Genomic DNA, 26037 nt, shown 5'->3' on the forward strand with positions numbered 1-26037 from the left:
CTTATACTGGGCTCTATAACCAGTACCATTGACATATATACAATATGTGATGCTAAAAAATATATTTGTATCATTTACTAATGGCAATGGTAATATGATGCTTGACCACAGTCTATATTTCATATTCACTGTTACATGATCACTGGAAGCTGACCACATTCAATTTCATTTATATACATTAATTGAAATAAATTTCTGTTACTGTTTAATTGATTTAAACTTAAACAAAAATTAATACTTGTTCTTGTTTATGTTATATACATTTGTGTAATTTATATCTGGTTAAATTGAAACAACTATGGAAGTGCTGGTTAATTATTTATAAAATATATTAGTAATTTTATGATAGAAGAAATAGTTTTAAACAGTTACTAGTAGTACTAGTTTTATGTAGTTAATCTAATCAAAATATGAATCTATAAACAAATCCATTAACAGACAATACATTGCAACATATTATATACTAAACAACATATTAAATACCTTCTCCTTAGAAATGAAGATTTTACCAAGCAAGGCCATAGCTATTTCCTAAGTAAAAGACATAAAATACTAGCAAACCGCCCCTGTAGTACTGATGAATAGCTTTCTGCCAGTAATTTTAAAAATTATAGAATTGGGTTTGTTAGTTAATGTCAAGATATAACGCTTGACATGCTAACAAACAAAATTCACCCCTTTTTTAGTATTAGTAGAGACAAGGAATTGTCTTTTTAAGTTATTATTAGTCATTTTTAAACTCATATGTCAAAACATTCAACATATTATAGCAGAGAATGAAAATTTTATTTTTTCTTGTACTGTTACTTTGGTAACAAATTGTACCTTATAACTTACATTCAATTTTTATAATAGGAATTAAAAATACATATAAGATATATGACTTACAAACATACAAACTTTATGTACTAATAAATATACCAGCAATAGCATTAATGCTTTTAATATTTACTGTATAGTATAACTGGAACCCTATTCCGTGCGTCCCACTTACTCGTATTTTTATCATATAGACATAAAATTTCACGGTAATTGATAAGATTATTTTCGTTTGAAAATTCGATTAGTCAACATATCCAAAACCATAATCGATATAAATAACCATAATCGTAAGAAAATGATTGATCTCTTTAAATTGATCGCATTTTCATTTTATAACCATATGACCTATATAACTTTTTAAATCTTTTTTTAGGATAAATTTATACATTTTGTAACAACTTTAGATAGGTCTGAAAAATTGTGATCGTTATTTTAATAGCTAGCAGTGTAAAAAAAATAATATAAGGCGTGTACTTTATTGACTGACGGTGGATCTGAAATTTTCTATTAAAGAAACGTAATACAAACGAATAGACATGAAAGCTAAATTAAAGGTAGCGGGATGTCAATTATAAAGTTTTGGGAAAACTTTAAAATTTAATGCAAAAAAAAAACGACTAACACATAGACCGGCACATAAGCGAGAAAATAAAATCCAATATAATGTTCGACGACTTAAGCGATATTGTTGTCTTTAATTGTTTCATTTTCATAATATTACATACAGTTCTCGCCTACGTATTATGGATTGATGAGCTTCAACTGGCTGAACAAATTTCAGATCTGTAGTTCAGTTTGGACCGTAACAGTATAATTGACAGAAATACATTTATAATAGTATTACAGATTTATCTTCGGCCTCCTAATATTTGATTTATATGTATATTATTCGTATGATCGAGATAGTTAATATTGTAAGGTTTCTTAACCGTATACTGTCTGCTGATTTATGCTCAATTATGAAAGAAAAATTCAAAAGGCTGTTTTTATATATAAAAAAAACAAATATGGATTGTATATAAAACGAGGCTCTTTCTATTTTAATGATATAACGTTGAAATGTTAATTAGTAAATATAGCATTGCAGTTTTAGTAATTAACGTTATATTAATTAGATAACGTAAATTGCATTCTTATAATATTTATATTTATAGGTAGTTTGTAATTTATTGATTGATTTTAAGTAGCAAATATATTGTTTAAATGTTTAATGACACAGTGTGTCGTTCAAAATTAATGTATATAGACATCATAAAATTAAATTAAATACATTAAAATATATACTTAAAAGTGAAAAGTTTAGCGTAAATTTGTATCTGAATACTTAAACGAATATTAAAAAAAAACACGACCATTTTAGTGGGTGAAGGTGAAGGTCTCGTAAAACGAACGAAATGTTTTTGCGTCACACTTTAAGTTACTGTTTATTATTTTAGTGAATAAAATGAAATATATATAATTCCTATTTTTGTAATAACGAATTAATGATATTACGGTACCAGCGTCTTCTATGCAATTTATACTTTAAACTAAATTAATTCGCTGCAGTGCTATTCTATAAGTAGAACTTGAAAGAAGACAGAACTCACTTCGTATCTCACTCTAAATGTGTATATATATTTAATGTTTTGATTCGTCGATCATTTAAATGTTCTAATTACTGTATAGTAGTCAATGTCGCTTATCACTTCCGGTCATCGATCGTGTTCTGCGTCAGCTTTCGAGTTTTTTCCTAAAGAATATGTTTACAGCTCATAAAAATAATGTACACAGTGCGAGTATTATCGAAACGACGTCGAGTGGCATCGACTTTAGACTGAGTGTTTGAATTATCTTATATTTTTTTTCTTTATTGCAATTTAATGTAAACATTACGCTCTCTACTGCATTATTTTAGGTGTGATAATGTGAATAGGTTTTTATTTTTCTTCAATTCATTAATTATTAGTTATTGTTTAAAAGTTGGAAAGGTTACATGATAATAAATATAGTCTAGAGATTTATGTCCGGAATTATTAAAGTTTACATAAGGTTATACCTTCGAGACCTGTCTATACATCGGCATACATTACCTTATGAAGCAGAAGTCTAGGACGCGAGGGGACCTTGATTCGCGACAGATGAACCAGACTTGAAAAGATAAAAAAAAAAGTTGCAAGTCCAGTTTACAGTTGTCTGGTTAGACTTTTAGAGCCATTACGCACTATCGAACTTACCAACGTTAACGACCTCAAATCCAATACAGTGATCTCCCGTTCCAGTATAATATAATCTATACAAATATAAATTAATATTTATGTAGGTACTCTCCGCGTTTCTAAACCATTCATCCAAATGTGATCAAAAATTAGCCAGTGTATCCCAGGCCTTAAAAAATTAACAAAAAATTTCTACCCTTTATATTTTATAATTTGGAGGAAATACCAATATATTATAAATTATCGAAAACTTTTGTTTTGATGATGGAGCTTGTAGCAATGTTTACCAGTATACTGAATATAATATGTTATCCGACAGCCTCCGTTAGTCTTGTAGCTTGTTTAGGTTTTACTTTATGTTTCGATTATTAGCTAGTTATTTAAATTATCTGTTGCATATTATGTAGTTATGTTAGGATCTTTTGGAACTGTGGTACATTAATGTGATTATATTTAGTCCATCGACAACAATTCGATTAATTTGATCGGTTAATAAAAATAAAGAGAAATATATGAGATAAGAAATATATGCTAGTTTATTATGATAAAAAATCTGGCCTTAATAGTAGCTCTCTACAAGTCAAAAGATTCGTTTTTCTTTTTCAACTTCCTGCTACCTAAAATTGTGATGCAAATTTTATAATTATGTTCGAGTCGGGCTATTGTTTAAAACTTCGATATCTGCTGAGTTTCTGGAGACATACAAAATGAGAGACATAAGTTCAAATTACAATAACTTTCATAGAAGTTTAAATGTTATTCATCATTGAATATTAATGCAGCCAGGATTAATATTTACAAAAAAATTAACAATATTTATTCTTGAATATTTATATTTTTAATATGTGAAATGCAATTTCAATACCAACAAAAATAAAAATAATGTATGCTTTTTAATAATCTACATATTTTCAATACAATATCAGTATGTAAATGTATTCTAACGCGATAAGTTGGTCACCTAGCTCGTCTTCTATTTCTATTTAATAATCCTATCAACAATGTTACGCAATACATGTAACAGCATTATAAGTTCAACAAAATTACGTTCTATAAGAATTTCCAAGTTGTATAGTATATATCATTAAAATCGCACAACTATTTATAAGGCATAATAATAACAAATGGAAATAGATTATTTAAATACAACGACTACTCGATATCAAGGTTTTACCTGTATTATATTATGTTACTGCTTGTTTCAAAATTGGGTCGGTAGATTCTGAGATTCTCGTTCAAATAAATACATAAATTGGTACAGATTAATAAAGCCGTATGTGTAGTATATACTACAGAGTAAAACAGAGCCACCAAAGTATCTTATTGGCGGGGAATCCAACCTTTGGCAAAAACCTTTTAATAGAAGGGTCGACTTGATAGAAGTCGCTCGTAAAATTTTGTTAATTTTTTTTCTGTTTCGTGCATTTTACACAATGCGCCGACCCCAAATAAAAGGGCAAATGGCGAATGGCATTTCAAATAAGGGCAAGTTATTGACATAACGAGGTATACATTATTTTTAGTCTACGTCTGTGGGGTAAACGAATGATATGCAAGATTGTAAAGTAGAAATGTTGAAAGAACTTGATCTAAAAATAACATTCACAATTGTATATCAGTCAGTCCCAGTGATAAAGTTCAACAAAGGTCGCTATTGATTGACCCTCTCTGATTCATATTTATTATCTTTGATGGGCCTTGAATGAATCTTTGATAACGTAAAGTAACAGGAAACGACTTGTGTTCGATTTTATATTGATGTTTATTTAATAATATTGCACTCTATATAAACCAAATACTCATATATAATCCGGTGTAATGCTCAAAAAAGCAAACAGTTTTAGCGTTTACATATAAAAATTAGATATATTTAATATAATAGTAATTTATTGAAGTTTGACGAGAATGAAGTTTATTACATTCGTAGTTTCTTACGGATAAAAATAAATTTATTAATAATTATATGATATTGTAGTATAAAAATTAACAAGCACTGTCAATAAGAAAGCGACCTGAGGAGAGAGTATTAAATTATTTGTACGTGCCCAAACAAATCAAGACGGGACGAGAGATGCGCTTGCTTCGAGCCTTGTTTTTCTGTAGTTACGTCGTTGCCTCGTTACCTATAAAAAATACGTAAAGTAACAGCCTGTAAATTTCCCACTGATGGGATAAGGCCTCCTCTTCCATTAAGGAGAGAGTTTGGAACATATTCCACCACGCTGTTCCAATGCGGGTTGGTGGAATGCACATGTGGCAGAATTTCGATGAAATTAGACACATGCAGGTTTCCTCACGATGTTTTCCTTCACCACCGAGCCCGAGATGAATTATAAACACAAATTAAGCACATATATATAGTGGTGCTTGCCTGGGTTTGAACCCGCAATCATCGGTTACGATACACGCGTTCAGCCTCAGACCTAAAGCGTTGAATACAGGCAATTGTATCAGCAATAACAAAACCTACAGACTCGGAACACTTATGTAGAATGCATTATTTATTCAAGGTGTATTTCCAGCGACACATAGTACCCGCATGGATGCTATTACCGTCATGTCAATTTTTATATTCTCTTTGTATTTAGAATAGAATATCTGTAAAACGTAGTAATTGTTTTTCAACAACCTTAACGATTGATTTATCTTGAAACTAGCCCTGTACCAGATGGGATATCCATCGCTAAACAATTGATATTTGCCCTTTTATTAAAATACATAATACTTATTTCTATGTTTCTATCTTAAAAAATAACCTATTTTTATACAAACTTTCCTAATTTCAATTCTTTGGGTGTTGAATTTAAAAAAAACATAACAGCTTATTTTACACATAAGGAGAATCTGCAATTCCGATCTCCATGAATCATTAAAATAAAAGGAAAATTTTTCTATCTAACTTTCATCCCAATTTCACCTATTTTGGTGATGAATTTATTTAACAATTTAGCAATAAAAAATAATATGTAACTAACAAATTGTTTAATGAAACATTATTAAAATATATATAAAAACAATTTAAAAAGCTTTTTGTTCAAAGCAAGTTACTTATTAGGATGTTTTGTTGCAGGCGTTATATTCCCAGATCTAGGAGAAACGGTGCCAAATGGATACGAGATGTTAGAACTGACTCCGACAGGGTTACCTGCAGATCTTAATCATGGCTCGATGCGGTCACCGGAATGCTTCCTATGCTTGAGGAGGGGTCGAGACAGGCCGCCCCTTGTGGATATAGGTAATATGGAACTCTAACTTATCTAAGAATATATCTCTTTAGGATGAGTCTGAACTTTCTCCATCATTTCATACACTATTAGCTGTTATCCTATCAATATCATCCAATTGAGCAAATGAACAAGTAATTGAAGTGCTGATATACGCACAAAATGTATGAAGGCTAGTACACCCAGTATTGGTTGCAGCATACGGGCATGTATGCAACTTAATACCTATTAATATAAAATATGATAATTTGTAAAATATTTTTACCGTACACATAAAAAATTTGACGATAAAACAACAATAATTTAACTTAACTAAAATAATATAACTCAATTTAAATCGGTATTAAATAATATGAACTTGAAACTCCTAGTAAATCTCAGAGGAGCAGATAAAACAATAAGTCCTAGAAGGTCAGGCGAACAGATTGTCTACTATATATAGACGCCGTACCAATTAATTCATTATAAACTAACGAAGTTTATCAGCATAGCTAGGGAATTCCTCGTGTAGATTACAAATGTGAGCTAAGTGAGATAAGAATCGTTTTCGAATTAGTTCTAACCGCTTTATTTAAACGTCATTATACGAGCTCCTAAATGTACTGCAATCTATATTTAATATTATAAATGTGAAAGTAACTCTGTCTGTCGGTCTTTCACGACCAAAAAGATGAACCAATTTGATGAAATTTGGTATGATGCAATCTTGAACTCTCCGAGAAAGGACATAGGTAACCTTTTTGCCTAACACATGACAACCAACAACCTAAAACGCGAATGAAGCGTCGAGTGACTACTAGTATGTTACGTTTAAGAGTATTAACTAAAATTAAGTAATAATCTATGTAAAATATTTACAAACATTGCCTCATTATCATGTAAGGTCTATTTTTGGATTATCTAAACGTAAATATATCAGCGTGAGGTAAAAAATATTTACTTGTAGTATAAACAAAATAAGGGTCATGGTTTTCACTATAGCATATGATAACTCTAATATATAATGCCGTAATAACAAAGACAGAGACAATTTTTTTTTACTATTAGTTTGGCGGACGACTAAATAGAACATCTGATCGTTAGTGATCACCATCATCTATAGACACTGGCGTAGTAAGAAGTATTAACCACTCCTTTCATCACCAATGCGCCTCCAACATGGGGAACTAAGATGTTATGTCCCTTGTTTCTGTAGTTACACTGGCATACTCACCTTTCAAACCGAAACAAACACAATATCTGCTAACATATTTGTTTAAAACCTTTATAAGATAAAAAACCTAAAAAAGGTCAATTTTAATGTTATATAAAATCGTCAATATCAATTGACGAACGGCTACAACCAAGAAGATTCGGGTAATTTAATTCTGCGTTCGGATAATTGAGGGTTCGGATAATCGACTTATTTAAAATGTAAATAATAGACATATAGCTCGTGTTATAATAAAGTAAATAGTTTCATTTCGTTTCATCTCTTCTAACGACATAATGATATAGTACTTTTGAAGAAGCGATCGGAATAAACATTACAAAAAGCAAGTTATTGCATAATAATGACTACGCAACCGTACAAAAGTAATGATAGAGTAATTTGGGATGAGATTAATTAAGTTTAGATTTGAACAACAACTAATAATTAGTATTTCTGTAATCACGCTTATTGCAATGCTTCTATTATATATAATAATTTATGTTTATGCTTAGATATATGTATAGATTTATATTACAAAATCGCATTCATTTTCTGACAACCCATATGGTATGTTTTTTATTACCTTCGAGCATTTCGAACACAGGTATAACAATATAACAATTTTCTTAAGGAATCATTGAGGGATATAAAACCTCTCGAAAATATTTTTTTCGACAAAGCTTTATTAGTTAAAGCTTAGTGGGGATTAATGTCGTTTTTCACTTAACCGCAAAGCAGACATTTTGACATTAAGACGGTCTCTGAAGTATACTATAAGGATTCTATTATATCATTGAAAGGTGAAATTAAAAAACAACAAACACCTATTAAAAAAAAAAAAAACAAAATGGTCCTTTGTATACAAATTCACATTACGTATTTTTATATAATAAGTTAAGATATAAATATTCGAATTAACACATGAAAGCGATTAAAACAAAAAGTGAAGCGGCATGCACTCTGAGAAACCTTTTTAGTTATTTTTTTATTACGGATGTTTGTCCACTGACTTTTGCGTCCTTTTGACGATTCGTTTTATTTTGTATTGTATTATAATGATTTTTAATGTTTCTGTTCTTTTTGGGATTTTGTCCCGTATATACCTAGGTGATTTGTGATAGTATTTAAAACCATTTCAACCTAAAAACTTTTTTTTTCCAAATATTGCATATAGATGAGGTAACTACATTGCGGCTAAATTCGATCTTGTCATCGCGGCTGAAGAAGTTTTATTTAAATAATATAATGATGCCACATTTTCCGTGCTATCCAATTTGTATGGATTGAATATAGCACATTATAATTTGTAACTGACTTTCTCGCGTAGCAAATCCCATGTGATGTTACAAACTTGGAAACGCAACGTGATTTTGAAACAGTAATATAACAGCAATCATAATAATATCTTAATATATATGTATGCATTTTGTATTTAAATTATTCCATGTCACTGACCTTTCAGCTATTAATTTTTTTTGGTACTTCTTAATTTTTACCAACGGTACAAAATGCAGCACTATCAGATGCCTGGTATGCAATGCAATGCTTGTTTGAATTTATTTATTAACCAATAACGACAATATTACGGCTTGTCTTAAAAATAGTCTGTGTCTAGTATTAATTATTATCAGCCTTCAGTTGAACAGCACTGTAGTTGAAGTGCTTCAGCGCTAAAGCGGTGAATTACAAAGATATTGATAATAATAATTATCGATCCAAAATAAAATTTTAACGTTAGTAGGGTTTATGTTCATTTATGTATTAAAAATAATTATTGAATTTTAATTCGTAAAATATCGATTATTGAAAGTTCAGACAAGTTTTCAACTCAATAACTATTGAAGGTTAATTTTATTCCTGGTAAGGTTGTTGAGAAGTTGATTAACCCCAAGTGAACATTTGGAGGTTCATTGATAGTGTTCATTCCGTAATTTTGAATTTAGACAAGCAGTGATTTAGAGTTCATGACAGTACTTTTCTTGGTGTCATGGAATAGTCGATAGAATTTAAGCTTTGACGGTCTATATATAGAAATTGTCGAACTGTTTCCTCAGATAAGTTTGCCTTACAATATTTTCAATTACATTTTTCTAAAATATTTTTTCTAAAATGTCTCAAATAGTATACATGAGTTCAGTTAGAGATGGAGTAAGTTAATAACGATTTAAATTAGTTTACGTTTTCAATTTCTCTTTTTATAGCTATCTATAAAAAGAGAAATTAAAAACGTAAACTATCTTCTTTATAGCCGCAGTTCCACTCTGTAACCGGCCAGCGTGTTTTCCCCTTCTCTAAAAATAATCCGTTAAAAAAATCCCTTGTTAAATTGTAACAATTTAGTAAATTTCATTCAAGAATCCTCTTCTCAAATCTCTTCAAAATGGGATCATAATCGTTATAATAATATTTCTTCTAATAATTATATATATTTATTTTTCTTAGGCGTAATGTACGATGGGAGAGAGAGATTGATGGCAGATGCTGAGATGGTTCTGGTGTCCGTCGGGGGTCGACTCGCGAATGTTAACAATTCGACCGCGAAAACATTCATAACGTACAGACGCGCTCACCCCACCGCGCCCTGCAACGCGCTCGTCGTCGTCGACGTTTGCGTCATAGTGGCAAGCAGGGGGGAGACGCCGCCTCATGCCTTTTGTATGATAGCCAAGAATCTTAATAAAGGCAAGTTATTTTTTTTTCGAAATTCTTTTTTTTTATGGTATAGGTTGGCGGACGAGCATATGGGCCACCTGATGGTAAGTGGCGCTGTAAGAAATATTAACTATTCCTTACATCGTCAATGTCCCACCAACAATGGGAACTAAGATTTTATGTCCCTTGTGCCTGTAGTTATACTGGCTCACTCACCCATCAGACCGGAACACCACAATACTGAGTACTGTTATTTGGCGGTAGAATAACTGGTGAGTGGGTGGTACCTACCCAGACGGGCTTGCACAAAGCCCTACCACCAAGTGCTTCTTCAAGATGTCACAATTATCGCATTAATTTGAGTATGGAGGACGTACACGAGATGGGAGGACGACATACAAAAATATCGCAGGAACAAACAGGCTAATAACACCAAAGAGCAGAGACAATTGGAAAGCCTCAGAGGAGGCCTTCATCCGAGAGGAATCCATGTAAACTTAAAATTTCCAAGAAACATCTTACCTTTGAAATCGAATTTATTTTTATGTATTTAAATATTTTCATATTTTTTATTCAAATGCGACAAATGATTATTTACAAATTAAAGGAAAAACTCTATATGTAACGCTCTTGCAAAAACAAAATTAAATAAAATCTATTCTTAATATTTATCCGTAATACTGTCCAACCATGTAATAAACATGCATTTATATAATCTGTGATAAGTGTTGTAAAGTTGTTTTAAATGGCAGGTCTAATGGGAAGTGATGTATTTCTTTGCTACAAGAAGTCAATGAACCGTCCGCCGCTAATAGCCTACAAACCAGAAGTACTATTTAGGTAAGATTAAAAAAAAAACATAAATTGTTTCATAGACATAATAATATATTTAAATAACACGTTTTATAATAGCTATTATGTGTGATGTAGAACGGTAAAGGATCACGTCACTCGTTTCACTTTCTCAGGTACAAACATACATATCATCATTATCATCATTAAATAGTATATAACAAAGTCGCGTACTTCTGTCTGTCCCTATGTATGCTTAGATTTTTAACATTACACAGCGGATTTTGATGCGGTTTTTTAATAGATAGTGTGATTTGAGAGGAAGGTTTTTGTATATAAAACATGGACAATATAGTAAAGAAACACTGATAATTTTAGAAGATTCTAATGTGATGTCTTAAACCTGTGTATTCCATTAACCAGGATCGGAACAGCGTGGTGGAATGTGTTCCAAACCTTCTCCCCAAAGTGGGAAGAAGGTTTGGACAACAACATCAGTGGCTAATTTACAAGCTGTTGTTGTTTTTGTTGTTGTCGTAAATAAGCAAATACTGTAGTATATTTAGTATCAGTATTGCACACGCGTGAAGCCGGGACGGGTCGCTAGTAAAATACAAAGATAGAAAACGATACGGGTATATTCTGTACGCTTTAAACGCAATCAAGTTTGATAAACGCCTCAGGCCTCATAACTCCACTAAGGAAATCGTAGACCTTTGAGAGTACAAAGCTCAATTAACGCTAGGATTTCTCGTTGAAATGGACACCTCGTGTCGACAGTATAACACTGTATCAATGAAAACGGAGAGTGCTGAATGAAACGGTGTTACATTTAAAACAAAACGCTAATTGAAATAACTTTCACAGAGTGCGTTAGTAATTAACGCCTCACGTTGCTAAAAGGTTCTGTTTAATGAACTTAGGCACACTGCCGAGTTTAACGCAGTGTTTTAATTGCATTAAAAAGCATATTTCAATTGCTAAAGGCACTTTTTAGCGCTTTTATAAAGTGCTAAATTTTATAAAGTTGTTTTGTACAGCGCTTTAAGATCATAGTTTTGATTTCGTTTCAATTTAATGAGCTAGTTTAACAATTTTATGTTTAGGTTCGATATTTAAAAAATATAGTTTACAAGCGTCTCGCTCCGGCTTCGCGCGTGTGCAATACTGATACTAAATGGACTACAGAATGTAGTTAATTACGACATCACATTAGAAACTTCTAAAATGACCAGTGTTTCTTTACTATATTTTTAACTTTTATACAGATATTTTTAACTTAACCGTCTCGTAAATTCAAATCGTTTATAATAAATACATTGGTAAAAAAGGCGTATTAATCGATAAAAGATTTTGTAGATGATAAAAAGGCGTGGAATTAATACCTGTTGACTTCCAGGCAGTATATATTAATTTAAATAAGTAATTGTAATAACTAACATGACTTTATTTTTGTAAATGTTGAAAAAGAATAACTACTGAGTTTCTTGCCGGTTCTTCTCGGTAGAAACTACTTTCCGAACCGGTAGTAGAGCTTCACTTAATTGTTAAATGACGATTCAAAAGTGCTTCTAAAAGCCCTCTTGAATAAAGTTAATTTTGATTTTGATTTATATTGTCCATGTATTATATAAAAAAACCTTCTTCTCGTATCACTCTATCTATTCAAAAAAAAAAAACGCATCACAATCCGTTGCGTAATTTTGGCATACATACGGACAGACAGCGATAAGCGACTTTGTTCTATACGATATATAATGATTGAGAAAATAACTACAACATATATTTTGTGACGTTATAAATCTTTTCCCAGATATCCAACAGTCGATCGACGTAGTTTAGTTTTTCCGACGTCGGTGCCATTATTCTGTTTGCCGATGGGCGCTACGTTGGAACTGTGGCCGAATAACGCTGCGTCACCGAAGCCGGTGTTTTCTACCTTCGTGCTGACAGTAGCTGATGCCACAGATAAGGTAATCACATTATATGAATATGAATATGAGACAACATCACATACATTACTCTGATCCCAATGTAAGTAGCTAAAGCACTTGTGTTATGGAAATCAGAAGTAACGATGGTACCACAAACACCCAGACCCAAGACAACATAGAAAACTAATGATAATCTATATCGACTCGACCGGGAATCGAACCCGGGACCTCAGAGTGGCGTATCCATGAAAACCGGTGTACACACCACTCGACCACGGAGGTCGTCAACATTAATGGAGACAAGTTAAAATATCTGTTACTTGTAAAGCTCTGCTTATGAAATAATAAATAAATGTTAATCACTTCTTAATTATAAGTTTACTAAACTAAATACTATTGATGTTAATGAGTTCACACATTTCTAAGCTAAATATTTTTTGACAGCGTCATGTCAATTATATATCATCTTATTACACGAGATTTGTGAGTTAACATTACTGATTAATTTTTAAAAATAGGTATTGAACTCAATCTAGTTTCAATTGCTAGCGGCTGACTACTTCTTTAACGACCTCCGTGGTCGAGTGGTGTGTTTTCATGGGTACGCCACTCTGAGGTCCCGGGTTCGATTCAAGGCCGAGTCGATGTAGATTACCATTAGTTTTCTATGTTGTCTTGGGTCTGTTTGTGTTACCGTCGTTACTTCTGATTATCCATAACACAAGTGCTTCAGCTACTTACATTGGGATCAGAGTAATGTATGTGATGTTGTCTCATATTTATTATTATTATTATATTTGTACTGTCTTTGTATCTGACACAGTGGATAGAAGGATCCAAATTAGGACAGTACTGGTTTTCCTTGTCTTTAATTCTTGTTGACTATCGCTTACTTCCATATACGTATCCATCAACCAGCAGAGTGATTGTCTGAGCTCTACATACTACTTTTACTATACCATACTCCTATGTTGAGGACCATTGGAGTATAGTACGACACAACTTAGATGTCGCATCGGCAAAATTCGTAAAACCGATCACATCCGAATTGAGTACGCTATCCCCAATTATCAATATTTATTTCTCATGCGAATATGATCTTTGCACAAATGTAATAACTTGTAATATCATATGACCTAATATATTCGTCAATTTGACGCGTCGATTTACATGCACTTGCTTTCTCTGACGCGTGAATCTATAGCGACGAATAGCGTCGAATGGCGCGATAGGGAGCTATTTCTATTGGTTGTGTAAATCGGCAGTAATCGGTTTTATTTTCATTCCATTGCATTTTCCGATGCTACATCTAATTTGTGTCGTACTATACGGTATAAAGTAAGCGTGCGGGTTGCAGGTGTACGGGTCGGCGGTGACGTTCTACGAGAGCTACCCGCACGCTCAGCTGAGCGAAACGCAAGCGGAGCGGCTGGGCTGGCGCGCGGGCGCGTCGCACGCAACGCACGCGCTGCACGCAAACAAGTGCATCTGCCTGCTGTCGCGCTGGCCCTTCAGCGACACCTTCGAGCGATGGCTGCTCTACATACTGGTGAGCAGACCACCGTCTGGAGGCCCCCCCGCCACAAAGCAGTGGGGGCCCTAGACAAACAAGCGTGAAAGTAATGTTGTCTTAAATTTTCGCGATTATTACACATTTAAATAAAACTAATTATAACGGATGAATCGCGTATATTAATTGTTTTTAAACATCCCGACGTTTCGAACACTTTGCAGTGTTCGTGGTCACGGGTAGACTAAGATGACTTTTTTCTTCAAATAGACAAATGTCTACTACTAGACTGATGATGATGATGACGATGATAATTTTCTTGATTGTGTAATTTTTTCATGTGATTGATGAACGTGTAGTTTATTGTTTTATTTGTTCACAGGAAATGTCATGGAGTAAAGAACCCTTAAATATACCGATCGAACGTTACATAACACATTTGTTAGAGGAAGTGCCCTTCCCCGAACCGAGAATATTATTGCAGGTAAAAAAATAAAGATATACAATATAAAAATGGTTATTTAAACATATTATTTTTTGGAGCTGAAATAGTAAGCTATGGCATAGTTGTCGTCGTGTAACTTTGTTGCTCTGAAACCAGGATGAAAAATGAGCATGAATTGTGTTTTGTCCTTATCGCTCTTTTCTTAATAATAGACGCTTTCCATCACTCATGCCCCCGCCCCTCAACTCATCAAAATCACAGATTTTGATGGATTCCAAATTCCAATAAGATCCGACGTAGGAGAAATATATAGCATGTTCGCATATAAAGGCAATAGATTTTTTGTTATTCAATTCAATTGTTAATGAAGGAGGTTGATAAATGCGTTATTTATCAAAATTTTTTTTAAAACGGCAAAGTTACATGAGAGAAACAGTAATGTGTCATTTATTATTATTATTTTAGAAAATAATCCAATGAATATAGCATGATATAACTTTGATTGACTATTTAACAAGAATTTAGCTATCATAATATTATGAAGATTATTATTATCTATATATATTATTTCCATTCAGCTGTCACCGACGAACCCCCACGATCGTGTCATCGTGACCTGCCGTGAGGATCAACCCCTGGTCCGCAGCGGGGCCGGCTTCAGACAGCTACTACTGAACCTGGGACCAGACAACTGCCTCCTGCTACTTGCACTGGCCATCACTGAACAGAAGATACTCATACATTCATTGAGGTATCAATATTCAATTATATAAATATATAAATATCTGTAAACCGTTTCGAGTATTCCAGACTGATAAAGGCATAGCTGAGTATTGATACTGTTTTTAAAATTATAATGGTTTCTTATATTTTCTGCTAATATTTATATATTACTATATTGTTATTATGCTCACAGTTGAACTTCCTGCGATTTGTCAATATTAAAATCTACATGAGTGTACTAATTAATTTTTAAAAATTCCTGACATCGATTGTGATCTGTCTGAGTGAGGATATAGATTATTTGCCTAATGAACTCTATATTTTTTCAGGCCAGACACGTTGACTGCTGTATCCGAAGCAGTGTCAAGTCTCCTGTTCCCATTTAAGTGGCAGTGTCCATACATACCTCTTTGCCCTCTAGGTAAAACACAAGTATCAGTATAATTATTGTTAAAGTACATTTTTTAAATATTTTATATATTTTTTTCTTTAATTATGAACTTTGTCGCTAATGCGACTATATCGCCCTGTTATTAAACATTTATATTAATTCAGCTTCTTTCTACACTTTCAATCAATTTGTACAATTTCAAATACTTTATATTAAACGCACTAAAAATATTTTCATTAGGCTTAGCAGAAGTCCTCCATGCGCCGTTGCCGTATCTCATAGGCGTGGATTCGAGGTTCTTTGACCTCTACGAGCCCCCACCGGATGTCACGTGCGTCGATCTCGACACTAATAATATTACTGTAAGTTGTTGTGTATTCATATTTGTATTTGATCCATTAACTAACCACAGCACATTACATAATTTATTTAAGTAATAGGCTATTTGACAATGCGAAAAATAAATTGTGAATTATTGTAATCCGTGTATATTATAAGTTTAACAATGGTTATTTACTAACGAAACTTGAAAATAATACTTAATTTATTCAAAAATCAATAAATAAAAATGCATTTTTTTAAACGTTTGTCACGTGATACAATACGCTCCTGATTGGCCGGGCTTATGATGAAGTCACTTTCTTGTAAACCTTGCTTTTCTACCATATGTACCACAGATTAAAATACAGCAAAGTGACGTCATCGACCCCATTGCAGCGCCATATTATCCAAGTAGCGTTTTGGCGCGATATTTAAATATGGAATTTTTAATATGATATTTGTCGGAAAAATATGTACTAGAAATAAAGAAATCAACTTTTACTGGGTTCCTTAACCTCTACTAAATAATATAAAATGGGTTTTAAACACCAGTCAAATAGCCTATTAAGAAAATTTAGTATTCAAATGAAAGCTGAGTCATACATATAGAATTGTTTTTAAAGTGCTATGAATTATTAATTTGTATGTTAGAAATAAAATTGACTATAATGCGATTAATGACAGTCAACATAATAACGAAATGAATTTGTTATTTTTAGATATGTGAATCCCAACGACATATATCATTAAAAATTCTACCGAAACGACAAGCGAGAACGCTCCGCCAGACGCTTGAACAGCTATTCTCCAGCATACGACCCGGTACGTTGAATGGAAATTTGTGTATTGTGATATTTTTAAGTATTTATCATCTTATTCTTATTATTACTAGTAAAGTAAAGTAAAGTAACAGCCTGTAAATTTCCCACTGCTGAGATAAGGCCTTCTCTTCCATTAAGGAGGGTTTGGAACATATTCCACCACGCTGTTCCAATACGGGTTGGTGGAATGCACATGTGGCAGAATTTCGATGAAATTAGACACATGCAGGTTTCCTCACGATGTTTTCCTTCAACGCCGAGTACGAGATGAATTATATACACAAATTAAGCACATATATATAGTGGTGCTTGCTTGGGTTTGAACCCGCAATCATCGGTTAAGATGCACGCGTTCTAACCACTTATTACTAATTAATTATTTATTATTTTTGTAGCCTCACCTGTCCATTCATCGAACGATAGTAAATATAACGGAGAACCCACAACGAGTTTAGATCGAGATTTTCAGAAAAGAAAGAAAGAGGTGATTTGTTACATAGCACTTTTATTAAACAATAAAATATCATGGAATTTATGGCTTACCTTATCGTATTTATCTTTCAGCAAGCTTTAGAATTGAAGATCCAGGAAGCGTTTCTACGGTTCATGGCGGTGACTCTTCAGGGTTACCGCAGCTACCTCATACCGATCACAAAAGCACCCACCGTTGGTACCACCGATCCGCACGCCTTATTCCACATGGACGCATTCTTGAGATCTAGAGACAAGGTAATTCTTATTCGAGCGGACTGAGGATATTCCTTAATACCATAGAAATTTAGTTATATATAGTTTAGAATCTTTAATATTTTATAGTATTTTAACACTTAACTTCTCTAATTAAATTTATATAATATAGGATTTATATAAATTTAATTGTATTTAATGGACGTTTTTAGCTAAATTTTATCATCTTAAATGTTGGGTAAAAAAAAGCGAGCTATTTTCTCAGATATCTTGGTGTGATTACATTAATCCATTTGGTATATTACTCTACATTTGGTATCGACTCGGCCGGGTATCGAACCCGGGACCTCAGAGTGACGTACCCATGAAAACCGGTGTACACACCACTCGACCATTGAGGTCGTCAAGAGGATAAGAATAATAACTGAGTTTTTGATAGGTCTAGTAAAAGCATACTTGTGTAAGGTATTGACGACCTCCATGGTCGAGTGGTGTTTACACCGGTTTTCATGGGTACGCCACTCTGAGGTCCCGGGTTTGATTCCTGGCCGAGTCGATGTAGATTACAATTAGTTTTCTATGTTGTCTTGGGTCTGGGTGTTTGTGGTACCGTCGTTACTTCTGATTGTCCATAACACAAGTGCTTTAGCTACTTACATTGGGATCAGAGTAATGTATAGTACGGCACAAATTAGATGTAGCATCGGAAAATGCAATGGAATGAAAATAAAACCGATTACTGCCGATTAACACAACCAATAGAAATAGCTCCCTATCGCGCCATTCGACGCTATTCGTCGCTATAGATTCGCGCGTCAGTTTAAGCAAGTGCATGTAAATCGACGCGACAAATTGACGAATATATTAGGTCATATAATACTACAAGTTATTACTTTTGTGTAAAGATCATATTCGCATGAGAAATAAATATTGATAATTTGGGATAGCGTACTTAATTCGGATGTGATCGGTTTTACGAATTTTGCCGATGCGACATCAAAGTTGTGTCGTACTATATGTGATGTTGTCTCATATTTATTTATTTATAGTTTGATTTAACTTTCTCCCCAGACGTACCAGCGGTTCTACGCGCTGATAATGCGCACGCAGATGTTCACGCGCTTCATCGAGGAGCGTTCGTTCGTGTGCGACGTGGACCAGGGTTTAACGTTCTTCGACGAGTGCACGGAGCGCGTGGGCGCAGACGAGCCGCTTCTCGGCCACGACGCAGCCAACGCCTCCGAGCGCACCGTGTTCGTGCTGCCGCCCGACCCGCCCGACCCCGGTACCGATAACATAAAAATACTTCTTTTAACAATGTATCTCGTAAACTTTTAGTGGCACCGTTCGATATATTATTATTAAAAAAACAGAACTCGTAACGCAGTGTATAGACATGTATATTTAGGAGCTTATACTTACAAAATAATGAATAAACAAAGATACATTACTCGGTTAAATCGAAATAAGCTTTTGAAAATGATCTTATCTATAAAGAAACAGAAAATTGTCTTTGTACACACACACACACACACACATGCATGCATGCATTTATTATATTATAGTACATGTAATAAATAAAACATCTTTACAACATTAGTTCGACATATTTTTGTTTTGTGTTATTTTTCTCTTTTTCTCTGTACAGTAATAATAATTGGTACATATTTCAAGCATTAAATTTAAAGTTGAACAGAAACACTGTTTGGAAAGTCACTGATCGTTAAGATACGGGTTCTCCTAGTTTAAGGGTTCAGTCCCTCTTTGAGATGTGTAACTTGATGTAATAACAATAATTTTAAATTGATTTTAATTTTTGACTAATGGCGTGCGTGTCGCAGAGGGGCAGTACACGTACGAGAAGCTGGTGCTGGACGAGCGGCTGGCCACGCGCGGGCGCGAGGGCCGATCGCTGCGCGCCGCGCCGCCCGCCGCGCTCGCCTCCGCCGAGTCGCTGGCCGACGCCTCGCCCATGGCGCGCCGCACCAAGAACGAGATCGTCGCTGCGCAGCGGTACGCCACCACAAACACCCCCCCCCCCAACACCACTCGCTCGCGCACGCGCAATGCATCGCGCAGCGGTACGCACCCCCCCCCCCCCACCACCACCACTCGCCCGCGCACGCGCAATGCATGCGTTCATTTGAAAACCTTAATATGTTCTCGTTTCTAGTTTGGCCCGCAAAGCAAGTCTCTCGCCCGAAGCGTGGGCGAAATGTCTATTGGGCGCGTGTTATTCGCTTTATTTCCTGGCGCTGCCGTGTCGCCTCATACTGTGTCGGGGAAAGGAACACGCAACGCTCCGCAGCGCTTACGAGCTGCTGGAACGTGCAACTAAACTGAGAGTGCCGTGCGATGAGGTTAGTATTATAATTTTTTTTTAAATCTTTACATTTATCTACTTTTATCGGTTAATGAAAATCGGCGTTTCTGATACGTAATATAATTATGCATGTAACTATCTTGAGTGCTATCGCAGGGAACTTCTAATATTTTATATCTTACATAGGTATGCTACAGAGTAATGATGCAGCTATGCGGTATTCACTCCTTGCCAGTACTCGCCGTACAGTTGCTGTTTCTGATGAAGAGAGCTGGACTACAGCCCAACGCCCTCACATACGGTTACTACAACCGGTGCGTGCTCGAAGCTGAGTGGCCGCAAGATATGCCAAGGTACCAAATAAGTAAATTAACTTATCGAAATTTTTATGCGTTAATCCTGTTACTATATTGTAAGGTTTATTTTTATCGAGAGATAATTTAATAAACTGGATTCATACAAAATAATAAAATATATATTGTGTCATGTTATTATTATGATAGATAGATAGATAATTATTAATAAGAGTAGACCGGAAGCTATCACGCCAGATAGTGTTCAATCAAAGTAATTTTTTTTTTCAAAGCATATTTGTTTAATAAATCTTCTTACGGAATCTACTTTGTTTCATAATGTGTAGTAATAACGTATAGCAAAATACAACGGGGTTTTCATTCTGTACACTTACCATTATTATTTTTATTAAATAATAAGCACAAATCCCAAAAATGGTTTAAATGCGGGTAAAAAATTGCGGGTAGGCGTGAAATAAGTAAATGTGTTAACTGTTGCTCCGATTTTAATATTCTTAAAAAATTACAATTTTTGTGTATATTTATATATAAATGTACCTGTGAACTATATTTACCTACCAGCTATTTAAACTATATTTGTGTATAACTGTAAAATCATCATCACATTGTTGGCACTATGGAGTCAATAAAACATACACTGGACGAGCTCACTCAAATTTTTAATGCCAGAATGAATGACTTCCAGCGTGAATTGAAAGGGAGTATCCCTGCTGCGAGCCCCACTTCAAACATAAACTCCCAATTCCACTCCTTTCGTACATTTGTGCTCACTGCCCTAGAAAATCTACACCTTCAAGTGGAATTCCTCTCTAAGCAGCAAGATGATTTGGAGATGCGCACCCGGAAAAAGATTCTTCTACTGCATGGAGTCCCGGAGGATCATAAAGAAGACTCGGCTGCTTGTGTTGCTCAATTGTTAAATAAACACCTCGCTCTTACACAACTTACATCTAGTGACTTTACTCTCTGCCATAGGCTGGGTAATCCGAAAAAGGGCAAGTCGCGAGCAATTCTCATTAAGTTTAAGGAGTTCTCCCTCAGAAACCAGGTGTGGACATCAAAATCTAATTTGAAGGGCACTGGCGTAACTATATCCGAGTTTCTAACGAAAAGACGACATAAGATCTTCGTAGCAGCTCGCCAACGCTTCGGAGTCGCAAAATGCTGGACTCGTGATGGTGTCATTTTTGTCCTGGGCGCGGATGGAACAAGACACCGTTTGTCAAGCATGCCTGATCTAGATGCAGTCCCCAGCTCCAATGCCAGCACTTCCGATGCTTACGTCATGTCTCCGAATGAAGATGTCTCTAAACCTTCGAAGCCAACCATAACGAGAACCAAAAGGACTATGAAGAAATAGCCGACTCCTTTATTTTCCGCCAGGTCGCTTTAATTATTGTATATATTCTTATCACTTTTCTGCGCGTTATTTTGCTGTAGGTATTGTTCTTTTCTATCGAGTCTTTATTATTTTTGATATGGTTTTACCTACTTTTATTTATACCTTGTTATATTTACATTTCTAAGGTAATACTGCTTTCGACTGAATACTGATTATTGACAGTGACGGTTTGACATTATAGTTGCGTTCAGAATTACTTTTTTTTGTGGAGTGAGAGCCTACAGCAAAAAAAGGGGGTCCGAAATTTTAACTGAATAGATATTGTTTTACTTTATTAATTTGTTAGAGTTAATGTTAATTGATAACATATTTTAGTTGTATTATTTTTTAATTAAGCTATCGTTGTTTTTTTTTCTGGTCTATGCAAAATGTATCGTATGTTTAATTTTTGTACAGTACAGCTGGTAGGTAGTCTATGATATATCTATTTTTGATAACTTAATTTAGTTACTATTTTTATTAAGGTTTTTGTTTTGTATTAATTTTTTCTTCACCTTATTTTTTAATTTATTTATTTTTATATCTTCTTTTATATTTGTAATTATATTTAAATATTTATTATGTCGTCTCACAGCAGTATACAAAGTGACCTTTATATGTCTCTGTCGTCGTCTGACGAAATGTCCGGTGAAGAAAGTTTCCACAGTACATCTCCTCCTTCACTTAATGTCACCCTTAGTTCACATTTCTCAGACTGTCCGAAAAATTTTAATGTTATCCATATCAATGCTCAAAGTGTTCCGGCTCATTATCCTGATATGCTTGCTTCTTTTGACTGCCGTAATATTCATGCTATTCTTATTTCCGAATCGTGGTTGAAACCATGTCTTCCTTCGACATCCTATTCATTACCTGGCTTTCAATTAATTCGAAATGACCGTGTCGGCAGGAGGGGTGGTGGAGTTGCGATCTACTTACGCTCATATATTCCTTATAATGTAATCAGTTCGTCTGCTCAACCTCCTCTACCCGATGCGGGTGAATATTTGCTTATTGAAGTCAGTCTTGCTTATTCTAAAATTCTTCTTGGTGTATTCTACAACCCCTCCTCTCTTATTAATTATTACCCTAGTTTTGAAAATTTGCTAGAGAATTTTGTCCCTAATTACAGCCACTCAATTTTAATGGGAGATTTTAATACATGTTTACTTAAAGGTGACGCTAATAGTAAAAAGCTATTAACAATTACCGAATCCTGCAATCTACATGTTTTACCCCTCACAGCTACCCACTTTTCTCCCGGCTGTACCCCCTCGCTCCTTGATCTCATTATGGTCTCATCTCCTGATTTAGTTTCTAAGCATGGTCAGTGTTCTGCCGATGCATTTTCCTACCATGACTTAATTTTTCTCTCTTATAAAATATGTCCTCCCAAAGCAAAATCAAGAACACTTCTGCTACGTAATTTTGGAGGAATGGATGTAAATCGTCTACGCGAGGATGCTTGTCAATTGGATTGGTCTGCGGTTATAGCTGCTGATTCTATTGACAAGAAGGTGGATACCTTCAATAGTTTGCTTGTAGGGTTATACGATGTACATGCACCTATAAGACCAGTTAGAATGAAACATCTCCCTGCACCGTGGTTGACGGAAGATCTAAAGAAGCTCATTGAAAAGAAAAATCGAGCTAAACTGAAATATAAAATTAATAATTCTGACCTCAATCGCGATAAATACAAGAAGGCACGAAATCACTGTAATACATCATGTAGAGATGCTCAACGACGCTATACTCACAGATCTGTCGAAAACGGCGACACCGCAAAAACTTGGAAATTTCTTGAAAAACTTGGAGTTGGTAAATCTCGTAATACCCCGATAAATATAGATACCGAACTCTTGATTAAACATTTCTCTTCCTCTTCTACAACAGCAAATTTTGATAAAGATTCTACGCTGAATTTTCTTTCATCATTACCAACTTCTAACTTCCCTCCGTTTACCTTCTCCTCTTTCACTGAATGTGATGTTAAAAGGAACATACTGTCTGTGTCCTCGAATGCCGTTGGTACTGACTGCATAAGCCGTAACATGATCATACCCATCCTAGATATTATTATCCATATCTTAGTCCATATTCTTAATTACTCCATCACCTGTAATAAATTCCCGGACACATGGAAAAATGCCCTTATTATCCCAGTCCCGAAAAAGTCGAATGCAACCAACTATTGTGATTTCCGACCGATTTCCATCCTACCATTCCTATCTAAAGTCCTTGAAAAGCTAGTATTCCACCAATTAAACCTCTTCCTTAATCAACACTCACTTCTTAATCCTTTACAATCCGGCTTCCGTGCAGGTCATAGTACGGTCTCTGCTCTCATTAAAGTTACTGACGATATTCGGTTAGCCATGGACAACAAACAACTCACTATTTTAACACTTTTAGATTTTAGCAACGCATTCAACTGCGTTGATCACGATGTTTTTCTGAGTTTGTTAAGCTCCTTTAACATATCTCCATCAGTGATTGAGTGGTTTCTGAGTTACCTCAAAGGCCGTCGACAACGTATACGCCTTAATGAGACGTTTTCCTCATGGTGTAATGTCCAGGCAAGGGTACCTCAAGGTGGCGTCTTATCTCCCTTGCTCTTTGCTATTTTCATTAATTCCATTTCTCAATATATTTCTTCCTCCTACCATATGTATGCAGATGATATTCAAATTTATCGCCACACTACGCTTGAAAATCTTCACATTGCGATTGAGGGCATGAATTACGACTTACAGAAAATTCACCAATGGAGTAAACTGTACGGACTTGCTATAAACCCCGGGAAATCACATGTCATCATTATTGGTAGTCCGGGCATGGTCTCTAAGGTTAATTACGCTGATATACCGTCTGTTGAGTACAATGGTACCTGTTTACCTTACTGTTCCGTTGTGAAAAATCTAGGGGTGTATTTAGACCAAACATTATCTTGGTCAGATCACTTGAAAGAACTGAGCAGAAGAACCTACGCTTCACTGAACTCGCTACGACGGCTTCGATCCCTTCTACCAATTCCTACCAAAATTATGTTAGCAAATTCTCTCCTTTTACCTATTCTTGATTATGCCGATGCAAGCTATACTAATCTGACCGAGGACCAACTCAATAAGCTTGAGCGACTTCAAAATCTCGCCATCCGGTTCATATTCTGCCTTCGCAAATATGACCACATTTCTGTATTTCGTTCGAAGCTCAAGTGGCTCCCTATTCGCTTTCGCCGGAACTTGCATATTTTGTCTTTTCTGTACTGTGGGTTATTTAATGTAAGGGCTCCTTCTTATTTAAAGGAGAAGTTTCAATTTCAAGGCGATCCTTCTCTTTTGAGATCTTCCCGGAGTCTTACACTCAAAATACCGGTACATAAAACAAAATTCTACAGTGACTCTTTTACCGTTCAGGCAATTAAGTTGTGGAATAATTTACCATTAAATATAAAAAAATCCAAAACACTATTAATTTTCAAAAATTCCCTAAAGAAGTTTTATCTTGAATCTGCATAGAGACGATTTATATTAGTGCTTATTTATTAGTTTAGTTATAATTATTTATTAGTTTATAATATTGATATGTATATGTTTACATATGTATATGTGTGTGTGTATGTGTATGTATGTGTATGTATATATATGTATGTTTGTGTATGTACATATATGAATGTATGGGTATATGTATGTATATATATATATATTATATGTACATTGTATGAGTATTTACATGTAGATATTTGTATGTAATATATGCATATTACCGACTTAGCACCACCTACCCAACTTTCATACAACCTCTCTCCTTATTGGGTTGTCTGGAAGAAATGGCTACTTAGCCATAAGACCGCCCGTTGTACTCTACAATATTATATATAATATTGTAACATATTATAATGTGTAACATGTGGTGTACAATGAAGTATAAATAAATAAATAAAATAAATAAATGTTTATAGGGAGCCTAGTATCCGTCCCCCAGCTTAGAGGCACTGGAAGTAACACTAAAGGCATTTACTCAATAAGGAAATAAATCAGTAATGTTGTGTTGTGCAGCGGCTCGCAGCTGCTGTGGAACAAGCTGCGCGTGGCGGTGCTGGGCGCCGCGCTGTTCCGCCAGGCTGGGGCGCAGCGGGCCGCGCGCGCCGCGCTCAGCGGTGGGCACGCACACACACACACACACACGCACACACGCACACACACACGCACACACACACCCACACACCCACACACACACACACTCACACACATATATATATATATATATATATATATATACCATTATACACTATTCAATATCTT

At 34.7% G+C, this 26037-nt stretch overlaps 1 protein-coding gene across 4 annotated transcripts in view; it reads left to right on the top strand.

Moving 5' to 3' along the window:
- Window positions 1-26037, top strand: part of LOC124534831 (DENN domain-containing protein Crag) — a 43254-nt gene that overhangs the window by 1237 nt on the left and 15980 nt on the right. For 3 of the 4 annotated variants that reach the window (XM_047110856.1, XM_047110857.1, XM_047110858.1), the window contains exons 1-13: window positions 14227-14363; window positions 14707-14808; window positions 15348-15520; window positions 15822-15913; window positions 16124-16245; window positions 16924-17026; window positions 17421-17509; window positions 17590-17754; window positions 18784-18997; window positions 19554-19725; window positions 19886-20072; window positions 20222-20388; window positions 25792-25892. In XM_047110856.1, coding sequence (XP_046966812.1) covers window positions 14710-14808; window positions 15348-15520; window positions 15822-15913; window positions 16124-16245; window positions 16924-17026; window positions 17421-17509; window positions 17590-17754; window positions 18784-18997; window positions 19554-19725; window positions 19886-20072; window positions 20222-20388; window positions 25792-25892 — 1684 coding nt within the window. In that variant the 5' untranslated portion in view covers window positions 14227-14363; window positions 14707-14709. Of the gene's footprint in view, window positions 1-6090; window positions 6256-9878; window positions 10119-10840; window positions 10929-12693; window positions 12854-14171; window positions 14364-14706; window positions 14809-15347; window positions 15521-15821; window positions 15914-16123; window positions 16246-16923; window positions 17027-17420; window positions 17510-17589; window positions 17755-18783; window positions 18998-19553; window positions 19726-19885; window positions 20073-20221; window positions 20389-25791; window positions 25893-26037 lie in introns of those variants that run through there. The other variant, XM_047110859.1, reaches the window with a different exon arrangement.

This window comes from Vanessa cardui, chromosome 13 (genome assembly GCF_905220365.1).
Source record: "Vanessa cardui chromosome 13, ilVanCard2.1, whole genome shotgun sequence".
NCBI classification, from domain to species: domain Eukaryota; kingdom Metazoa; phylum Arthropoda; class Insecta; order Lepidoptera; family Nymphalidae; genus Vanessa; species Vanessa cardui.